At 38.6% G+C, this 19,915-nt stretch overlaps 3 protein-coding genes and 2 long non-coding RNA genes across 11 annotated transcripts; 1 reads left to right on the top strand and 4 right to left on the bottom strand.

The window, feature by feature from the left end:
- Positions 1-72: 72 nt before the first annotated feature.
- myo19 (myosin XIX) lies at positions 73-13,555 on the top strand. 3 transcript variants are annotated; one of them, XM_023342413.1, is made up of 24 exons: positions 73-306; positions 1,714-1,861; positions 1,963-2,111; positions 2,204-2,317; positions 2,491-2,623; positions 2,894-2,963; positions 3,047-3,149; positions 3,243-3,339; positions 3,422-3,498; positions 4,414-4,522; positions 4,622-4,787; positions 5,598-5,671; positions 5,754-5,875; positions 5,973-6,086; positions 7,534-7,710; positions 7,794-7,931; positions 8,644-8,751; positions 8,835-8,905; positions 8,987-9,060; positions 10,074-10,216; positions 11,736-11,865; positions 12,825-12,910; positions 13,003-13,326; positions 13,408-13,555. In XM_023342413.1, the coding sequence occupies exons 1-24, from the start codon at positions 247-249 to the stop codon at positions 13,519-13,521; spliced, it is 2,901 nt and encodes a 966-aa protein (XP_023198181.1). In that variant the 5' UTR covers positions 73-246; the 3' UTR covers positions 13,522-13,555. The 3 variants fall into 3 exon arrangements, with proteins under 3 accessions (XP_023198181.1, XP_005800878.1, XP_023198182.1); XM_005800821.2 differs by having other exon boundaries at positions 4,414-4,504; XM_023342414.1 differs by lacking the exons at positions 11,736-11,865; positions 12,825-12,910; positions 13,003-13,326; positions 13,408-13,555 and adding an exon at positions 9,212-9,247 and having other exon boundaries at positions 10,074-10,126.
- On the bottom strand, positions 10,210-11,877 carry LOC111610081. Its single transcript, XR_002753488.1, has 3 exons — positions 11,789-11,877; positions 10,979-11,021; positions 10,210-10,628 (listed from the first exon to the last, which is right to left on the bottom strand). It is a non-coding gene; the product is annotated as an uncharacterized LOC111610081 (long non-coding RNA).
- Positions 11,890-13,067, bottom strand: LOC111610080. The gene is made up of 4 exons (XR_002753487.1): positions 12,979-13,067; positions 12,765-12,894; positions 12,245-12,284; positions 11,890-12,068 (listed from the first exon to the last, which is right to left on the bottom strand). It is a non-coding gene; the product is annotated as an uncharacterized LOC111610080 (long non-coding RNA).
- znhit3 (zinc finger HIT-type containing 3) lies at positions 13,159-17,631 on the bottom strand. 5 transcript variants are annotated; one of them, XM_023342417.1, is made up of 7 exons: positions 17,105-17,631; positions 16,392-16,423; positions 16,248-16,313; positions 15,494-15,574; positions 15,225-15,383; positions 14,648-14,710; positions 13,160-13,245 (listed from the first exon to the last, which is right to left on the bottom strand). In XM_023342417.1, exons 1-6 carry the CDS (start codon positions 17,197-17,199, stop codon positions 14,694-14,696), a joined length of 450 nt encoding a protein of 149 aa, XP_023198185.1. In that variant the 5' UTR covers positions 17,200-17,631; the 3' UTR covers positions 13,160-13,245; positions 14,648-14,693. The 5 variants fall into 5 exon arrangements, with proteins under 5 accessions (XP_023198186.1, XP_023198185.1, XP_023198184.1 ...); XM_023342418.1 differs by lacking the exon at positions 14,648-14,710 and having other exon boundaries at positions 13,159-13,245; XM_023342416.1 differs by lacking the exon at positions 13,160-13,245 and having other exon boundaries at positions 13,627-14,710.
- Positions 17,632-17,729: 98 nt separating this feature from the next.
- Positions 17,730-18,766, bottom strand: LOC102220786 (nuclear protein 2-like). The gene is made up of 2 exons (XM_005800781.2): positions 18,416-18,766; positions 17,730-18,028 (listed from the first exon to the last, which is right to left on the bottom strand). Exon 1 carries the CDS (start codon positions 18,680-18,682, stop codon positions 18,452-18,454), a length of 231 nt encoding a protein of 76 aa, XP_005800838.1. The 5' UTR covers positions 18,683-18,766; the 3' UTR covers positions 17,730-18,028; positions 18,416-18,451.
- Positions 18,767-19,915: the final 1,149 nt, after the last annotated feature.

Here is a 19,915-nt window from a genome sequence, read left to right on the forward strand (position 1 = left end):
GTTTGATTTTGCTTCAAACGAGCAGTCCCTGAATGGCTGGGAAGAGGGCGGGAATGACGTGTGGTTCGGGAGTCTGGACTGGAAGGCAGCGGGACAACCAGTAGAAGTCGTCCTTGAGTTGTTGCTGACAGCAGAGGACGTTTTATCTATCATAGAGTAGTAACTCATTTGAATCAGAAATAAGGCCCAGAGGTTTTATTTTCTCGGTAGAGTTTTAGGCCAGATACAGGGAAAGGTGTCAAATAAATGCGTTCTTCCACCGACCGGCGGAACTTTGCTGTGGGACCCAGGAATGGAGGGGCAGCGGTAAGTTAGGACCCGAACACGAAGTTTTTCACCGGGAGTTTATTTAGATCTTTTTCTGAGTATATAAACTTATAATATGTTATGTTTAACCTAAACAACAGAAATCCGTACCTTCTCTTGCTTATGAACGCCAGACTTACAGTCATAAAGTTTATCTTTTTTTATTTAATTGAAGGACGTGTATACCTGTGACCAATCTGCGCCTGATTAATAATGAAAATAAATGTACAATGCTTTACGTTGCAGCTCTAGCTGTCAAACAGTGTGTCACAGGAAATGTAAAGTTACTTTCTTTGTGTTGTTCACACTCACTACTAATTTATAATAGACATTTCAAACCTTATTATACATCCCATGTTATGTGTGCTGATAATTACAACCTGTTCTGTTTCCTAAATAAATTACATCATGGCTCTAAAATGGCGGTATTATGGGATGTAGGCTACCTACTAGTGGATTAAGTGTCTCTGAACACCTTGAACAGGTGGCAGTCTTCAAGAAGGGCAGCAGGTTCAGGTCATATGGCAGGCGTCCATTAGTCAGGGCAAATTGTTTGTGACTGAGTAAATGCATTTTTTACTGGCCTTTTTATTCTAAAAAAAAAAAAAAGAGAATAAGAGGTTACAGGGTGTGCAAATGTAGTAACCACATTGCATTAGAGATTCATGAATCAATCAATCACAGCTTGGATTAAGCAGTGATCAAATGCAGAAAAATACAAGTCTTATTTTCCTGTTAATTAAATTAAATTCATCCACACTCAGCGCTTCCACCATGTTTAGATTCTAAACATATCAGCGTCCACATGTACAGTATTTTATTATTATTATTATTATTTATTTATTTTTTTTACTTAAAAATCAAATAAAAGGTAGGATGTTAAATTGCCTGAAATGCCTTTCTGACCTCTAGAGTATTTTACGTCTAGTTTTAAAATTAGATCCCACTATTTTTGATATTTAAAATGGTTTCTTTCTAGTTATTTTAGATATGATTAACTTTAGATTCATCCTGATGTAAAAAAAAAGTTCTCTTTTAGAATAAAGCAAACAACAGCCCTGTTTCCTATACAGATTTCTGCAAGAAAAAGATAATTAAAATCCAATTAATTGAGTGTTTTAAAATAACTGATAAAAAGTCATAAATTAACTGATAAAAAGTCCCCTAATATACTCTGAAATGCCTGGATTTTAAAATGGAAAATTTAAAGGAACCCTGAATAACCCTTAATATCATGAAGATGTCACGAGTCGTTTTGTTTCTGCAGAGAGGTGTTTGTTTTTTAAATATGTCCCTCATGTTGTGGGAATAACAAGCATAATATGTACAAAACCACATCATCATCATCCATTTGGCTTCAACTGCATCGATCCTTTTAACATTTTCTCACCTAATCTTTCCACTCAGGTGAAGGGAGTCACCCAGAGAGTCCACTCACCTGACCAAAGCCGAAATGATCCGTTGGAGGATGACGTCCAGGCCTTTCTTATTGACGAGGACCAGCTGCACACTTTTGATGACCTCACCAAAGTGAACCCTGTGACTCCAGCAACAGGTACCAAGTGCAAAATGTCCAAATGCTCCAGCAGAATTCAAAACTTTGTCCTCGTCACGTCTTTCCGTTTAATGCTTAACAAGCATCGCGCCTTCTGCTAGTGCTAAAATGCCTGCAGGCCAGGTACAGTTTGAAGGTGTTTTACACCCACGCCGGCTGCACCTTGGTGGCTCTCAACCCTTTCCAGCCCATTCCAGACCTGTACTCTGTGGATGTGATGAAGGAGTATCACTACGCTACTCAGCCTCAGGTATTCACGTCATCGCTGCTAAAGCGCCATGCCGTCATCGACCTGTTGGCTCTTATTTAAATATGGACTTTCCGGGTTCTTTTTAATTCCAGGAGTTCAAACCTCACATCTTTATTGTGGCGGAGGAGGCTTACAGGAACGTTCAGGGTCAGCTGGAGCCAGTGAACCAGTCACTGGTTGTTAGCGGTGAGAGCGGAGCCGGGAAGGTAAATTCACAAATAACGCTAATGCTGTCATGTCAAACAGATGTTTAAAATATCAGTTTAGCTTTTCCTTTTTGATTTTATTATAGGTCTGTGGAGTTCCCCTGCTGTTGCTCAGATTTTTTAAATATGTTTTTGAGTCGCTGTTGGTCTGTCAATGATTCCCTTTGTTCTAGACATGGACGTCTCGCTGCCTGATGAAATACTACGCCACTGTGGCAGCCTCTGCCCAGGCCGTCAGCAGTCAGGACGCGGTGGAGAGGATCGAGAGGAGAGTGTTGGACTCCAATCCTCTGATGGAAGCTTTTGGTACGACAATAAACTATATGTATGTACACTCCCTTTACAAAAGTATTCATTTGTTGCTCTTTCATAGCTCTAATTTTTAAAAAATGTTGTCATGCTCCCACCACAAACTTTAATGTATTTTATTGAGATGTTGAGCATAAATGCACAGCACACTTTTCAGAAAAAAAAAATTAAAAACCCTATTACAAATTTTTCATCCACTTCACAATAGTTCACTAAAGTGAGATTTACTGGTGTGACGAGTCATTCATCAGCGCTCTCTGTCTCCAGGCAACGCTTGCACGCTGCGCAACAATAACAGCAGCCGCTTTGGAAAGTACATCCAGCTGCAGATGAACAGGTACCAGTGGCACCTTCCACTTTTCATGACCTCACATCCTGTCAGCGGGTTAGCTCACCCTGTCCTACTCAACTCACATCCAGAGCTCAGCTGCTGGTCGGCGCTTCAGTGCAAACGTACTTGTTGGAGAAGACCAGGGTGGCCTGTCAGCCAGCCAATGAGAGGAACTTCCACATCTTCTACCAAGTGAGCCCCCGACACCTGACGCCCGTGTGATTTATTTATTTTTCTACCTGTACAGTATTGGTGTGTTTACAAAGCTTTGTGCTGTTTTTATAGATGATGAAAGGAGCCACAGATGAGCAGAGAACAGACTGGAAGATGCCACAGGATCAGTGTTTTGTGTGGCTGCCGAATTGTGAAAAACAAATTGAGGGTTGGTGTTTGTTTTTATATCTATTGAGGCCTCCTATTAACGTCTGTACAAATAACTTAATTGTTTTCTTTCTTTTTTACAGAGGATGGTTTTCTTGAAACCGCTGAGGCAATGGTTCACCTAGGAATTGATGCAGAAAGGCAAAGACAGATATTTAGAGTAAGAGTTACACCAATTAATCATTTGAATAAGATTCAATGTCAAGTAACTTGTCGTTAAAGAAGCTACTTTAGCTGCACATTAATTAGTGATGCAACAATAAATTGGTCCCAATTTTCTTAACTTTGGGAGATCGGCGATTGGCTGATATGTAGATGTAAAAGTGATGTTATCCTCTGATTCCGTCTAACTCCACAAAGGTTTGAAAATCAGCCACCGTTCTCCTTTTGGTCTAATGCACGGGTGTCCAAAGAGTGACCCGGGGGCCACTCTTGACTGATTTTGTACGGACGCGACTGCAATTTAAAAATAACACAAAATTAGCCCCCAGCACAGTTGGTTGATGCAGATGGAAGCTTTTTTATTCTTAATTGTGGCAGAAAGATAGCAGATAATTTAAAAATCAAAGTATTCATCTTTAAATAACCATATGTTTTGCATTCTTGTGCAGAGACAAAATCTATCCAGTTCCAAAGACAGAGTGACCTAAATCTAGCTTTTTTAACTGACTACATTTTTACTATATTTCCAATAAAACCCTTGATAAATATTTATTTTAATAAGACAAATCTACTAAACATGTTTACACATCACCTTTCATTAAAACAAATCTGACTACTTCTTTTGTTTAATTACACTATTACATTCTTAAGTTGGTAGAAAGAAAAAATCTCACAAGTAAACGTTTTTACTAAGAATATTACATTTTTTGGATGTTTTGACTTGACAGTTTTGGCTGATGTGACAAAATGTTTGTGAGACTGACAGACTCACCCAGCAGGTTCATGCAGCTGATAGCCATCCCACTGTTGCCAACTTAGTGACTTTGACACTATATGTAGCAACTTTTCAGACTAAAAAAATCAGCACTTAATAATAATAATAATAATATTGTGTAATGTTTTTTCATCACAGGTTTTAGCGGGGATTCTGCAATTGGGGAATGTGAGTTTCTGCTCTTCAACAAATGAATCCCAACCCTGCGACCTTGACCAAGACTCTGAAGGTAGCTTCGATTCCACAGGTTGATCAGCAAATCATACAAATACTCAACGAAAAAGCTACAAATTTGGAAAGCTAAAGCTAGCTCGTGCGTTGATCATCATGAAGCACGACTTTCTAGACTTCTTGCAGAGAGCCGGCGACCTGCTGGGCGTCCCAGGGGAGGAGCTCTGTAGGTGTCTGAGAGTGAGGACGCTGAAGGCGGGGAAGCAAAACGTCCTGAAGCCCTGTTCCCAAGCAGAGTGCGGAGTGAGGCGGGACTGCCTGGCCAAGGTCATCTACGGCCAGTAAGAGCTGCAAGTTGATCATTAAGTAGCTCAGCAAGTAGTCAGCAAAGTATTCATTGAAATTAGTAACCGTAGCATTTTAGAGCAGCATAAAGTAGGACGTAACTGTGAAGTGAATGATGTCAGACTGGATGCTGAGAGTCTGTGAGGAGAAATTTAAAGGGGCAGTATTATGAAGAATCAACTTTTTTGGGCTTTATGACATGTTATAATGTTATTCCCTCATCAAAAACATATCTGGAGTGTTGCTTTTATTGGTTGAGAAATCCTTTTATCTCCCGTGGCAGCCATTCAGCCTGTGTAGATCTAGCACCGCCGTCAAGGCGCAGCTGCAGTTTTCAAGTGACCTAACTTCTTCCCTTTCTCGCGATTCCCCCACTCAGCTCCTTCAGACTAGCCAGCAGCAGTTAGCAAACACCTTGTAGAACATCTGCTGAGCTCATTATAGGAGCTACTTCTTCAGTGCAACACTGGCAAAAACGTTAATAAAGGGTTAATAGAGGAGGCATGTTTTGATGACTTCCTGAAGGCGGAGTTTTAGAAAGAGCAGGAGTTTCTTAAAGAGACGGAGGCCCAATTTCAGGTGTTAAATTCTGAACACGAGTACATGTTGTCACACTTTTTAGATTAGTGTGCGAAAAAGAAAAATTTCACTTAAAAAGTAAGTATTGTTGTACCACATAAAGTCCCATTCTAAAGTTAGTGGTTGTAAGTTGACGAAACGTAAAATAGGAGAAGTGGTATGGCTAAATTCCCATCTCCATTTTAACATATTTAATGCTATATTCAACGTTTTCCTTTTCCCACCAGATTATTTGAGTGGTTAGTGACGTTCATCAACAGCTGCATATGCGCCGACCAGTCCAAATGGTGCAACTTTATAGGTAAAGCTTTATTCCCTCCGTCGGAGTGGGAATGACCCCCAGCTTCTCCACACCAGCTCTGACAGTCGTCTGTAATCTGCAGGCGTGCTGGATGTGTACGGCTTCGAGTGTTTTCAGATCAACAACTTGGAGCAGCTGTGCATCAACTACGCCAATGAGAAACTGCAGCAGCACTTTGTGGCCCATTACCTCCGAGCTCAGCAGGTAGAGACATTCAGTTTTATTTACCACGTCAGTAGGGATGCATTTGGATGCACGTTTGGGTATTTAAACATCAGCGCTATTTGTTGCCTTTCCTCAGGAAGAGTACGTGTCAGAAGGCTTGGAGTGGTCCTTCATTAAATACCAAGACAACCAGAGTTGCCTCGACCTTTTAGAGGGAAGCCCTATCAGTGTGTTTTCTCTTCTTAATGAGGTAAACTTTTATTTATTCTTACTCTACAGCGACTTCCATTGTTTGTAATTAGAGATTACAAACAATTCATTTAATCACTAGATAAAATCTTGAAAAATTGGGATGCTCTTCCCAGTTCATTAATTCCGTCTGAACGGAGTGTTGCCTCCATAATTCAGTTCCTCCAGAATGTTGCCAGGTTTTTTTGTGATCGTTTCACAAAATAATATCGCAGGAGATTGATTAATTTTTAACCGATAAAGCTTCATTTTTAAGCTTTATTTTTGCAATTGCATGATCTTACAAAAAAGGTGACATTGCTGCTCACAACCTTACCAAATTTTTTTTAACACAGTTAATATTTATAGTGCAAATAACATTTTTAAGTACTTTCAGGAAATCTCTTTTAGCTAGTTGCAAAGCTAAAGGAAGTGACATGTTAGGAAACCCTCTCAAAGCTAAGGTTAAAGGATATGACACACTAAGGAACGCACTTTTTAGGGCATAGCTCAGATAGAGGCTAACAAATAGAATGACATATTGTTCCTTGTTGCCATTTTGTCTGTTAGCTCCTAAATGGGGCATAAGAAATGGACCAGCTGTATTTTGGCATTAATAAATGTAATTCATGAATTCAACTCACTGACTCTTCTTCAACCTCATGCATCAAGAACCTAGCATGGAGAACAGATAATTCTCCACAATACAAACAAAGTCATGCCCTGAGGAGTTGTCAAAGTGCAAAAGAAGAATTCCTGGTTATTCAAGTTAACATGAACTCTATGCAGAATAAAAGCAAATTGTACAGAACATCGCAAAATGGTTTTTGCAAAAAAAAAAAAAAAAACATGTGTTCATCTTGCTTGTTCGGCTTTCAAGAGACGCCATGAAATGAGGTTAAATTAGAAGAGGACTAAAGAGGTTGGTCAAAATTCAGCTGACCAACCTTCTTTTTTTCTGACTGATCAGAAAAAAAGAAAATACAGAAAACATTCAGGTGATTAGTCAGATTTATGGAGAAGTTGCGATTACTTTTGAAAATAGCAAATCCACGCAAACTTTGCGTATAGTGAATGAATAGTTGTGATCACAACATCGCATCTTCCTGGAGAATCTGAATTTTGAGACTGTAAATGCGTCAAGTAAGAACATGCAGTTCAATCCACTGAATAAAAGTCATATAAGGCGTTAAGGACTTTTGTTTTGATTAATAAATGGTTGTTTCTTTCATTTTTGTTGAAAGTACCTTGATTAAAGAACCTACAACACACATATTTTCTCTCATATATGATGTAGACCTTTGAAAAAATCTAAACCTCCAAGTCTAACAAACAAATTGGTACAGGCCAGGAAAAGCCTGATCAGTGCATCTCCAGTTATCACATCCACATTCTTAAAAGCAACGCTGCAGCTGACTCAACGTGTCCCAGTGGACGAATGACCTGTTGGTTTCTATCTCGTCCTGAAGGAGAGTCGCCTGAACCGAGCCTCGGACTCGACAGCGCTGCGGGGTCGCCTGGAGAAGGAGCTGGAGGGCAACGGCAACATCTGCTGGGACAAGTTCAGCAAGGTGCCACACTTCACTGTGGCCCATTACGCGGGCAAAGTTAGCTACCAGTTAGAAGGCATGGTGGAGAAAAACAAGGTAAGAGGCCGTCTTTTAGCTCTCGTTCAAACAGAGTGACCAAACCTCCATCTGGTCGTGTTCACGAAGGTTTTCTCTCTCAGGATCCGGTGCCACCAGAGCTCATTGGCCTGCTTGAGAAATCTGACAATCTCCTTCTTCATGAGATCTTCTCTGACAAGGAAACTGAGATTCCTCAGAGCAAGGGACTCAGTAGAGTCACAGTGATCTCCAAGTTTAAGGTAGGAGTAAACGACGAAAGCATTTATCACCAACATGCTTGCTGTGGGTTGTGCTGTTTCTCCTGGAAAGGTTTAACCATGTGTGTGTGTGTTAACACACTGCATCTCAGCATGGTACTCCGGTAGCAATCAGTGCAGAAACAATTAGTCAGATTAATTGTGATTGCAGGACATAATCATCAGCTGATTCAGTAATTGGTTAATCATTTAATCAATTACTGATTGTAATATAAAGAAATCACAATTTATTTATGTAAAACAACCTCAGCTGACTGAAGTGCTTCCCAATAATTGCAACATCACAGATAAGCAACATAAGATAAGACATAAAATTAAGTTTGATTAAAAAAAAAAAAAAAAAAAAAATATATATATATATATATATATATATATATATATATATAGTGTATATATATATATATATATATATATATATATATATATATATATATATATATATATATATATATATATATATATATATATATATATATATATATATATAGTGTATATATATATATATATATATATATACTGTGTATATATATATATGATAAAATTGGCAGTAATACCAACAAAATAAAGAGTATAGATTTGAATTTTTTTTCTTTTAGAAAAGAAAGTGAGAAAAAAAATATTAAAATTGAATCTGGCATAAAAACAATGGAGATTAGAGATGAAAAGATTCTAAAATGATGTGATTTGCATGTAGAACTCGCTGGAGAACCTGATGAAGCTCCTCCTCACCACGGCTCCTCACTACACCCGCTGCATCAAACCCAACTCCGACTGCAGGCCGCTCACCTTTAAGAACAGAGAGGTATAGTGATCGGCTCACACGTCTGCATCGTCTCATCGCCGTCCACGTCCACCGAAGGGACATGTCTGATGCTTTTCCGTCAGGTTATTTTGCAGCTGGAGGCCTGTGGGATCGTGGAGACCATTCACATCAGCGCTGCAGGTTTTCCAATAAGGTGCAGCTTTCCTCCTCACACTCTAGTAGTGCGATATTTTTCTAAGCTTTAGGGGGATCTAACGTAATTTTTGTTGCACAGAATTCCTTTGAAAAGCTTCGTCCAGCGTTATGGACCGATCGGGAAATGTTCAACATCTAGTCGACTGGATGCTGGTGAGTTTATATTATTATTGAATCGGTTCCTGGTTGATCGGGGAGGTCTAATGATTTTATTTCCTCTACCTGGATCTGCAGGTTTATTCTCCTTACCTTTCATTTGTCTTCTCAGTAAAATCACTTCTCTACTTTTCTTGGGACTTTTCAGTTTGAAAGACTTTTTAGCATCTTCTGAACTTTACAGGTAAACGCCATCTCTGCATGCCTCACCACTCTGTCTTTGTGTTTGGGTTGTAAACTTCTATTTAAAGCATTTGTTTTCCTCTAATGTTCTCGCAGCATCAGCTTATTTCTGTGCTTCACATCTAAGCCTGTTGCAATAAGCAGTGAGTCAATTAAGGATAAATTGACACAAGCTCAATAATTTCCATTCTGTTGATTAATATTGTTTGAAGGGAAATTTTGTTTATAGTTTTATTTATAGTTTTGCATATGTATAGGTTTTTATTCCCATTTTCTTGTTTTTGGTTGCATTTTAGTTTGGATATTTGGTTTGTTGACATTACTCACTCACCTTTAGAGCTGAAATGATTCATCTGATTAATCGTGACAAATTGATTATTGGAATAATCGTCAACTAATTTAGTAATCGATTAATCATTAAACGGAGTTTATATTTTTTTTGCTATAAATTTGCTATGAATTATTTTCTTTTTTCTCTTTCATTAATGTAACGCTCCACACCATGTATATTCTATTTTGATATTAAATATTTAAAAAAAAAATGAAGGTATTTCTAATAAGATTTAGTGGTTAATAAAAAATCTGAAGAATGTACCAATTTTTTTTTCGTCCGATTAAACATCAAACTAATTGATAGAATAATCAATTACTAAAATAACTGTTAATTGCAGCCCTAAATCACCTCTAATGAAGCCACAACTCTTCATCTCTGAGTTTGAAGCACTTTAATGTTTTCCATTAGCTCTCAATATTCCTCACACTGACACAGATGCTGTTGGGTTGTTAGGCTGATCTAGCCTTTATTCATCCTCATTCCTGTGTTTCAGATCCCGATGCCGAAAGCACCAACGTTCTGCAGCAGGAGGTGGAGAAGCTCCTCCGGGTGGCGCTCCAGCATAATGTGTCGTGTGACGGACGCAGGTCGTTGGTGCACTGCGGGAAGACTAAGGTCTTCCTCACGCAGCTAATGGTGAGTGGGTAACTACAGTGGTGTGCAAAAGTATTTATTTGATCTATTTTATTGGGATTTTATGCAACAGACCAACAAAACGTTGTGCACAATACATGGTTTTCTAATCTTTTTACGAAGAAAAGCCTGAGGTGTATTGTGTCTACCTTTATGCTTCAACGCGTAAATGAAATCTTTAACTTTTTTGCTGAATGCCCTACAAGAACTTCTTATATCTTCCCTTCTGTGTCCCTGTTGTTCTTTCATTAAGGCCAGATATATAACTTTATTAGAAATGACTATGGACACAAAGAGGAAACAGAAAGAGAAAAATGGGAGTGAGATGGGTCAGTGAAGAGGAAGGTAGGACCAGAAGACAAGAAGAAGAAGAAGAAAAAAAACAAGAAAACACCCTGGAAGTCTGTTTGTACACCTGCAAAAAGAGAGAAAAAAGAGAATCAAGAAACCACAGAGACAAACAACATATGTAACCACAACAACAACAATGAAAAGTATACGGTCCTAATTAATACAAGATGTATTTAGCTATTACCGCAGCCCAATATTTCTATATTAGGGCTGAAACGATTAATCGTGATTAATTAATTATTGTAATAATCGTCAAGTAATTTAGTTTTTGATTTATCATTAACTAGAAAATGCTCTGACAAAGGTAATTTGCTGAAAGAACAACATAATCAGAGCAGTAATTAAGCAAAAATGGTACAAAAAATATATACATTTTACATTTGAGATAAAAAGAAAACTATAAATATGTTTTACCTGAACTGCTCAAATGGCTGTTTTAGCTGACAAAGTTTAAATTCTGTAAAAAAAAAAAAAAAAAGAAGTCATATAAAGCACTTTTTGCTGGCCAAGTATTTATCGGTTAATGCAAAAATTTATTAATTACTGCACAAATGATACTGCAAAGGAATGCTATGGTATTGCATTTTAGGCAATAACTGTTTATTTTTGTATTTAAAAAAATAAGAAAATATTTTTCGTATTTTTTATTTCAGACAATTTTAGGCATGTGATATGTGATACTACTACTGTGATATTAGAAATAGCTCACTATTTCTAATATTGCAGTAGTTAAATGAAGAAAAAGTGCAGAATGTGAGGCAAAAAAAATATTTGATTAATCATTTGAATAAGCGAATACTAAAATAATTAGTTGCAGCTCTAATCTATATTGATCTGTAAACACCCGAAGGCAAAAACGCTGACTTCTTTAATCAAACGTTTGCAGCCGATTTTATTGCGGTGAATGAGAGTCGAGTAGACAGAATAAAAATGCATGCCACATTATTCAGATTTTCATTTCCTTAAACTTTCCAATTATGTGCTACTTTGTTTGCGTCTGTCGCATGAAATCCCAATACAAGATATATTAATAAAAAAAATTAAGTGGTGGGGAAACTATTTTTAAGGCACTGTGACGACAAACACGAGAGATGAATTGACCCCCAAACTATTGCCAGGAGTTTGTCGTAGTGATGTTTCGACTCAGTCGGATCTTTCAAATTCTTCACAGCTCGACCTGCTGGAGGATCACAGAGGGAAGATCCTGTCTCGGTGTGCCTTCACCATTCAGTGCTGCTGGCTGCGACACCAGCGGCGCCGACGCCTCGCCCGCCGGCAGTCTGCCACGTTAATCCAAGCAGGTAAACTGGTTGCCGGTCCGAACAGGTGAAGCTGGCAGGAATTAGGCAGAGCCGCCTGGCCTCGATTCCACTGTGAGTGCTGACTCTGACCCGGTGAGTCGGGAACACGCGGTGTCGGCACATGGAGGTCCAGACAGGTTGTCCTCTGAGAAGCAGGACATGCCGCATGTCGTCTTGCTTTCTGATGTTCTTTCGGTGCAAGTCTGAGATAAATACATGTAGCATTACTGTCATTTCATGAATCTCAACTAGGGCTGAAACGATTAATTGGATTAATCGTGATTAATCCAATTAATCGATTATTAATATATTATTAATATATTATAATATATACATTTACATTTAAGAATACATTTTTTTTTTAATAAATAAGTTTTACCCAGAATCCCACAAGTAGCATAGTTCATCTGGTTCAAATTCTGTAAAAAAAAAAAAAATCCTATTAAGCACTTTTTGCTGCCTAATTATTAATCAGTTAATCCAAAAACGTCGTAATATTATGAGAATAATGTAATATTACCGGAATAAAACCATAGTATTACCAGAAAAAAATGTCAATATTATGACTTCATCTCATAAAACTAAAACTGTATTCTCATATTATTTGCAACGTTATTCTCATAATATTATGATTTTATTCTTGTGTTGTTGTTTTTTTTTTGTCATGGCCCAAATGCTCCATTGTAGACTTGCTACAAATTATCGAGCGTACACTAAAAGAATACTATTATTGCATTTTAGGCAGTAAAATATATTTGAAAATCTTTGTTTGCATCTCTCAATTTGTTTCTAATATTATATTTTTAAAAAGTATTAAATAAAACATCTGTAGCATGTGACTTTTAGAATAATCAATAGATGAATCGATTACTGAAACAGTCATTAGCTGCGGCCCTAACCTCGACTTGCCTCGTGAGCGATCCGGCTGTTTACTGTCGGACGTTTCGGACTGTGTGCAGCTGTGAGGTCCTGGCTGGTCAGGAAGCAGATCCGGAGGTGGAACGGAGCGGCCTCAGTGATCCAAAACACCTGGAAGAAATGGAGGGTGAGAACGAGCGCCACCATTTTTCCTTTTTCTATCATTTTTATTTTTTCTTGGACACGGGACGTAACTTCACGGTGTAAATATTCGGGCAGGCGTTGTTGAAGTCCTTGGCTGAAGCAGAGCTTGACGAAGCGGAGGACCTTGCGGCGGACGACAGCCCGGCGCTGAGCGCTGTCGTCAGGGAGCGGGGCTCCGTGCAGCTCTCGAGCTTCCAGGAGCCCGTCCCGGTGCGCGGCTGGCCCATGGGCCTGGCTCTGGCCTCGGCACCCTCCATCACCGTTTCCCTGACGGCCACGGGCTTCCAGAAGATGATTTCCGTGATGACCTCCCTCAACCTGCCGTCCAGGAGAGGAGAGTACAAGGTGGAGACCAACCAGTACAAGCAGGGGCTCGCCTCCATTCGGGCTCGGCCCAGGGTGAGAACACGATTCCTTCTTTATAAATGGATTTCAGTGTGATTCTTTTAATTTTTTGTTTTGTTTTTCTTCTCCCAACAGGGATCTGTGAAACTGCACTATCAGCGCTCGCCCCTTCTGTATGCCGACATGCAGCCGGACCTGAAGAGCAACGTGACGGGGTTCAACGAGATCCTGCTGGAGAAGACTTTGTAGTAACTTCAGTTGAAACAGTTTAGTTAATCTAAATATATATATATATATATATATATATATATATATATATATATATATATATATATATATATATATATTTATAATGCTTCTCTGCATCTATTGTTGAACACTAAATCAAACAATTTTTTTTGCCAAAATACCATTATTTGTAAAAGTTTGCGTGTACAGTTAAGTGGTCCAGATGGATAATGCAACATCAAATCACAAAAATCTTCTATACATTTGAAATTGTTTTTGAATCACATATTTATATGTGATTCATATCTAAAATATATAAATTATGATTATTTTAATTGTAGCACTTCTTAACAAAACCACAAAAACCAATCTGGTTGCAGTTCCTAAGATGTACTGAAGATGGCACAATTTTAGCACCATAAACAGTCAAAGCACCGCTGCCTGCATGAGATTATGTCTGAGCCCATTAGGCCTTACTGAGTGCCTTTTGGAAAAGCTACATTTGATTCATTTAAGAAATTACATTCCAAAAGAATAAGCAGTCATGTCGGGAATAAAACGTTTGGAATTTTTTTAAATTTGTGTTTCAAATTAAAGCACATTAACAGATGATTTACAAGGAGACACTTGCATGAAGTGTCTTGGACCAAAGTCTTTTTTTGTACATTGTACATTTGTGGGCATGTGAGAGCTTGATTCGTCTGACAGTGTAGCTGTTAGGCATTATGAAATTCAGTTTTAAGTGCAATATATTTATATGCTTAACCTCCAGTGTATTTTCCATTACATAACATTGACTGACAGCTTTGGCTCAGAAAACAGGGACTTGCATATTTACTATGTAGTTTAGTGGAGTTTGTCACATTAACGCCACAAACGTCTATGAGTTTTAAAGTAATAAACCAACACAGTGATATTCTGAAAGCTACACATTTGTTTTCACCCTGGAACAGTACTGTGTAAACTACTTTTTTCACATCTTTACCTGACCCTTTACATGGATCATTATCAACCAAATTCCATATTATGCAGCATATAGTGCTAGTCTTTCTTAGAGAATCTCTATGAAATACATAGAACTTTGTGGCTAAATGCAGAAAAGTTGCATTTTTCCGGTTCACTGCATGCATGAAATAGATCAACTTACCATTTGTGGTATTGTTGCTGCTCTTAGAAACAAAGTCTTTCCTATACTAGATCAACGAAAGGCCTGTAAATGTAAAACACAATATACCAGAAGTTTTTTTTTTTTTAATGGATTTCTGTCTGGAAAAGGTAGCTGCTCTGTTCTAAACTTTCCAGTTTTTAGCCTGCATAAAGCACTTATGAACAGCTTTGACTCGGTATATGTAAAAAAAAAAAATTTGCTTTTCATTTCATTTAGATGCAGATTCATGAAAATGTCATTTATAATTTAGTTCAATCAGCTGTTTTTGTCAGGTACAAAGGGATCCATGTATGCAAACTTGAATCACAAAGAGTCACAGTTTAATGTTGATTTGTAAAAAATATTTTATATAACTGTTAAATGTCAATAAATTACTGTGCGTATATGTTTAATCAATAATCTATGAAAACGTGAGCCTTTATTTGAACATTATTTACATTCAGCGTCATTAGTGGTAAATATTGCTATACAGCGTGTTTGGAATTGTATGAAGAAATATCAAAAACTACTGTAATTTTTACAAATCAGTCATTAGAAAATAATGTGTTGCCTTCACCTTCAACAACTTTTAAACACTGATCTGCAAACTCAACAAAAAGAGGTTCCTGCATGGCGGCCTTCATGGCGGACGCTTTGCTCTCTGCGTCGTCAACGGAGCGCAGTAACTGCCTGAGGTGGGGGTTGCAGAGCAGATCCCTGAGCTCTGTTGACTGACCTGTAGCAAAGCAACACGATTGAAATAAAAACGCTGACATGTTATCATCGCTCTCCCCGCCCCTCAAACCGTGTTAAAATTTACAGAGAAACGTAAAACTGGTTTGATACCCAATAACTGGAGCCTCTGCGGTGGCACTTTGTCGATGACGTCGTCCTCATGCAGGAGATCGCCCAAACTCAAAGGCTCTGCTGGGAAGTTAAACGAACAAAACATAAAACATATATATATTTGACATTATTAACTGGTGCAAAAAAAAATAAAATAAAAAAATCGTTATTCTGGAAGGATGTTCAGTGGTTTCACTTTTTAGGCATTGAGAACCAGGCCTCAAAAGATACATCGTTCTGTTTGATGACATAGCTTTTTCCTGATGAAAGTATATCAGAAAATTTTGGAATCGCAATGTAATTTGCAGTTCTGGTTGAAAAAAAAAAAAATCAATAAAAGCAGCTATTTAAATTACCTTTATACTCAAAAACACAATATCTAATCTTTAGCAGTTCTGGCAAAATTTGATGGAGTCGAAAGGTTTGAGATATCTGAGGTAGACCAAAGACGGCAAAACACCAGGGCGGAAAACTCAAAGCAATATGGCTTAAAAATAGAAAATGAACACCAAAAGGTTAAGAGACATGGAAGAAAAGTGCACTAAATCTGTTCTTTAGTAAAGACAAATAAGTTTAATGAAAGGGTCAGCAGTATGGATCCAATGAAAACGTTAATGTAGCACATTTGTTATGATTAAGTGTAAATCAATTTTCCAAAATAGTTGTTTTTTTGTTTGTTTGTTTTTACAGCAAAGCAAATGCTAAATAGGCATTTTAGAGAATAACAACAATATTAGCGATTTGGAATCATTACCAGATCCAGCAGCATCTTTAGATTCAGGATTTGACGAAGCAGGCTTCTCAACAGGAAGGCAGGAATCTGAAAACAAGATAACTGTCAATATCAGTTGTAAATACACGGTCCGAATAAAAACTTACAGGATTTAAACTTCCGAACCTTTGTGTTTCTTGTAACAGCCAAGCGAACAACTGCAAAGATTGCAACACAAAAGGGAAACAATTCAATTAAATTCAAGCGAAACTTTTAACAAAGACGCTGTATCCTGGTCCATAGTAGCGATAATAAAAACAGAAAAAAAGGGAAGGAGAGGGAGGAAAAGATGAACAGTTAATTATGAGATAATTGTGGTAAATTATGAGATATTTGAAACATGTTATTCCGAATTATTCCCGAATTTATAATTGTGAACGAATATTAAAAGTATTTTAAAAAAACCTGGCCCATTCACTTATTTTTCCAGTTCAATAGTAGCCAGTAGGTAGACTAATCGCAACTCAGTTTGACCCAAACCGGCTCCTGTACCATGTGTTGAAGTTTTTATGTTCGTTTTAAATTTATTATAGCGATAAAACGTTAGTTATCGAGGGAAACAACGGTGACATAATATGTTAACACCGACAGGTTCGATTATCTACATGCTTTAAGTCACTAACTGCTTAGGTTTAGCCTTGTTTTTATCCACAGTATTCTTACATATGTGCCTCTATTTTTATTTAACACAAAAATATAACGTTGTATTAAAAGAAATATATGGACATTTATAACACGGATTATAGTAATAAACTATGCTTCAGTGTTTCTACTTATGCTAACAAAATCAGCTAACACGTGATAAGCTGTCCCGCAGGCATGTAGACGCGTTTACTTACTATCGTATGTTGCAGGTTGGACATCTGTATTTTGGAGTCTGTTCGCTGCACACACTGCATATTTGCATTTTCCCGGCAGGTACAGAGCTAAACATATAACAAAAAACACTAGTTTTATTGCTTTTAGTTGACCAGGGTAGCAGAGTATGTAGTAGTTCCGGTTGAGAGGATTGTCTTTCACAATAAAAGCATTAGCTTCCGTTGGGGAAAAAAATAATGATGGTGACTTCAAGTGTTACTGATTCTCTGACTTATTTTTATAAGTCAGAGAATTTGAGCTTCTTACTACTCATATTTAGACCTTTTGTCTCATTTTAATCACTGAGTATTAACACCAGAGCCAGCAGGGCTGTAAAAAGAAATTATTTTTCAGTTTCCGTTAGTCATACTAATAACCAAACTTTGTTCACTAATGACTGTATTCAGTGGTGGTGGATTTTTTTTGATCCATGCAATCAATGCTGCTTAAACATTCCATTATTTTTGTTGTACATTTAATTATTTACTTAATTAATTATGTTTTACTTTTAATTAAGACTTACAACACTTAAAAATTCACAGAAGCTCTTGCTAAGCCTTTTTACGGGACCTTTTAAAAATAAAATAAACAAACCAAAAAACAAAGTTTAAAATTGAGACATTTTATTTAATTTAAATACAGTGTAGTACCATCTTCACCCACAGACATGGCCATATTTATACAGCAAAGTTAATCAAGCACACAACTGACCTATATAGCTCAACACTAAATATTGTTGCACAGATGTAACATGAGAGGGGTGGCTCCTGTTACAGGGCAGGTTAGGAGTGGAGCGCTGTCTCCTGACTGATGAATGGCTATGCCCTCAATGTCACAACCTCCATTTGCTGGATCAGGAAAGGCAGAGACTCCTGGCCATGGTCAACACGAGAAATCCAACTGATCTGCAGGAAAACAGTGATAAACAGATGTCTGAATTAGACGTCCAATTCAGGGATAGGTAGAGTTTGTGCATTATAAACACCAATGTTTTTGTATTTTTCAAGCTGTTAAGTTGCTTGAATTTATACATCTGCAGATGTTTCACATTTAACATATAAGAACTACATTTAACCAACAAGCCTCGTCATAAAGTAGCCGCGTGAACATAATAACAAATGTTCAAATCCAACGTGGAAAAATGTGATCAAACGAGCTGTGTTCTGCTAGAGATCAGCTCAGACATGCGGCCTGTGCAGCTTGACTAGTCAGCAAAATCTCTGCATGGAAAAAAACAACAACAAAAAAACACATCGCTTCCCTATTTAGATAATTTCTACTATGATTCTCACCTATAAATATCCAGGAAAAACAAACAACTAATGGCATCACGAGGACGCGCTCTTGGTTCTTCTGCGCTTCATTTGGCTGTTGTGATATTTTTCAGCGATCTTCCTCTCGTGTCCAGCGGGGCAATGGCGGTTCGTGTTCAGCTCGATCTCCCTCTTGGTTCTGCCCTTGCCGCCGGCGTGGCAGGAGTATTCGTGCAGGTTGTAGTAGTCGTACTGATCGTAGTAGGCCTCCTCGAAAGAAGCCAGTCTTTCCATGTCTGTCGCCATTTGGAGACGCGGAATAGCGGCTGTTTATCCTCGCAGTCGGGTCTGGGAGCAAGTAAACAGATGATGTCACTCTTTGTTTATATTCGCAAAGTCACGTGATGGCGCCACCTTCTCTTTGGTAGTTATTATTATGCTGTTGTTATTACTGGTGTGTGCTAATGTGATATCTATGGAAGCCCGTTTCCGCCACTCTGTTGAAAAAATAAAATAAATTATCTCATTATAATGAGATAGTGTCTCATTATTTTTGACTTTCCTAATTTTCTTTGGAATACCTTTTCTACATAGTGTTATTATCTTGTTTTCCTTTACTGCATCTTTCTTTGAATTGAAACTCTCAGTTTATTCCTACCTGTATTTTTCTTACATTTCACAGCAGCCGCCATTGTTTGGATGATGCAGCACGCAGAAAGGCGGCATAAGTCGCTCTGAGAAGCAGACGCAGGAATGTAAAGAGGAAATTCACAACGCAAGGTGATTGTAAGGTAGCGGAAACGACAGGAAGAAAATAACGCTCATAAATAAAACAAAGTATAATTAAAGCTGCAAGCAGCCTCGGGCGGCCCTCGCAGCAAGCGCCGCTCCGGCCTATTGGCCACCGCGGGGGTTCCAGCCACCGCAGAAGCTCTCGCGCGCTTTCCAGAGCCGCAGCCTGCTCCCCACCGCGGAAGCTCTGCCGCAGATTCCAGCATCGCCGCCCGCCAGCCGCCGCAGAAGCTGTCGCGCATTTTCCCCGCCCGTCCACCGGGCGACAGGCGTGAATGCGTTCAGCGGCGCTCCCCGACGACTGTCAAAAAATCTGGTGCAGATCGGTTGATGCGTCGAGGAGATACGGCCGATGTATCAACTTAGGGGGCGCAGTGGAGTCAAATTACATCTCAAACCCGTCGGGCTCTTTAGAGGTGAACAAAGGTCATACATGTCCAGTTTGGCGCCAATCGGATGATCCATGTGTGAATTAGAACCAAACGTATGTATATGGCGAGGGACTGATATTCGCCATTTGGCCACGCCCACACGGTTCAGCCAGCTGCGAGCATTGACAGAGTTTATCATCCAAATCATCTTGATTAGGTCAAGAGAGCCATAAACAGAGCTTTCCAAGGAAAAAAACGGCACTTCCGGTTCCGAGGGGGCGGGGCTTAGATGACGTCATAATGTGATGACGTAGGATTGACGGGCAAGCCTCCAGGATCACTCAGGCCAAGTTTGATGCAGCTCGGTCAAAATATG

The sequence above is a fragment of the Xiphophorus maculatus genome, chromosome 11, assembly GCF_002775205.1.
Source record: "Xiphophorus maculatus strain JP 163 A chromosome 11, X_maculatus-5.0-male, whole genome shotgun sequence".
Taxonomy (NCBI): domain Eukaryota; kingdom Metazoa; phylum Chordata; class Actinopteri; order Cyprinodontiformes; family Poeciliidae; genus Xiphophorus; species Xiphophorus maculatus.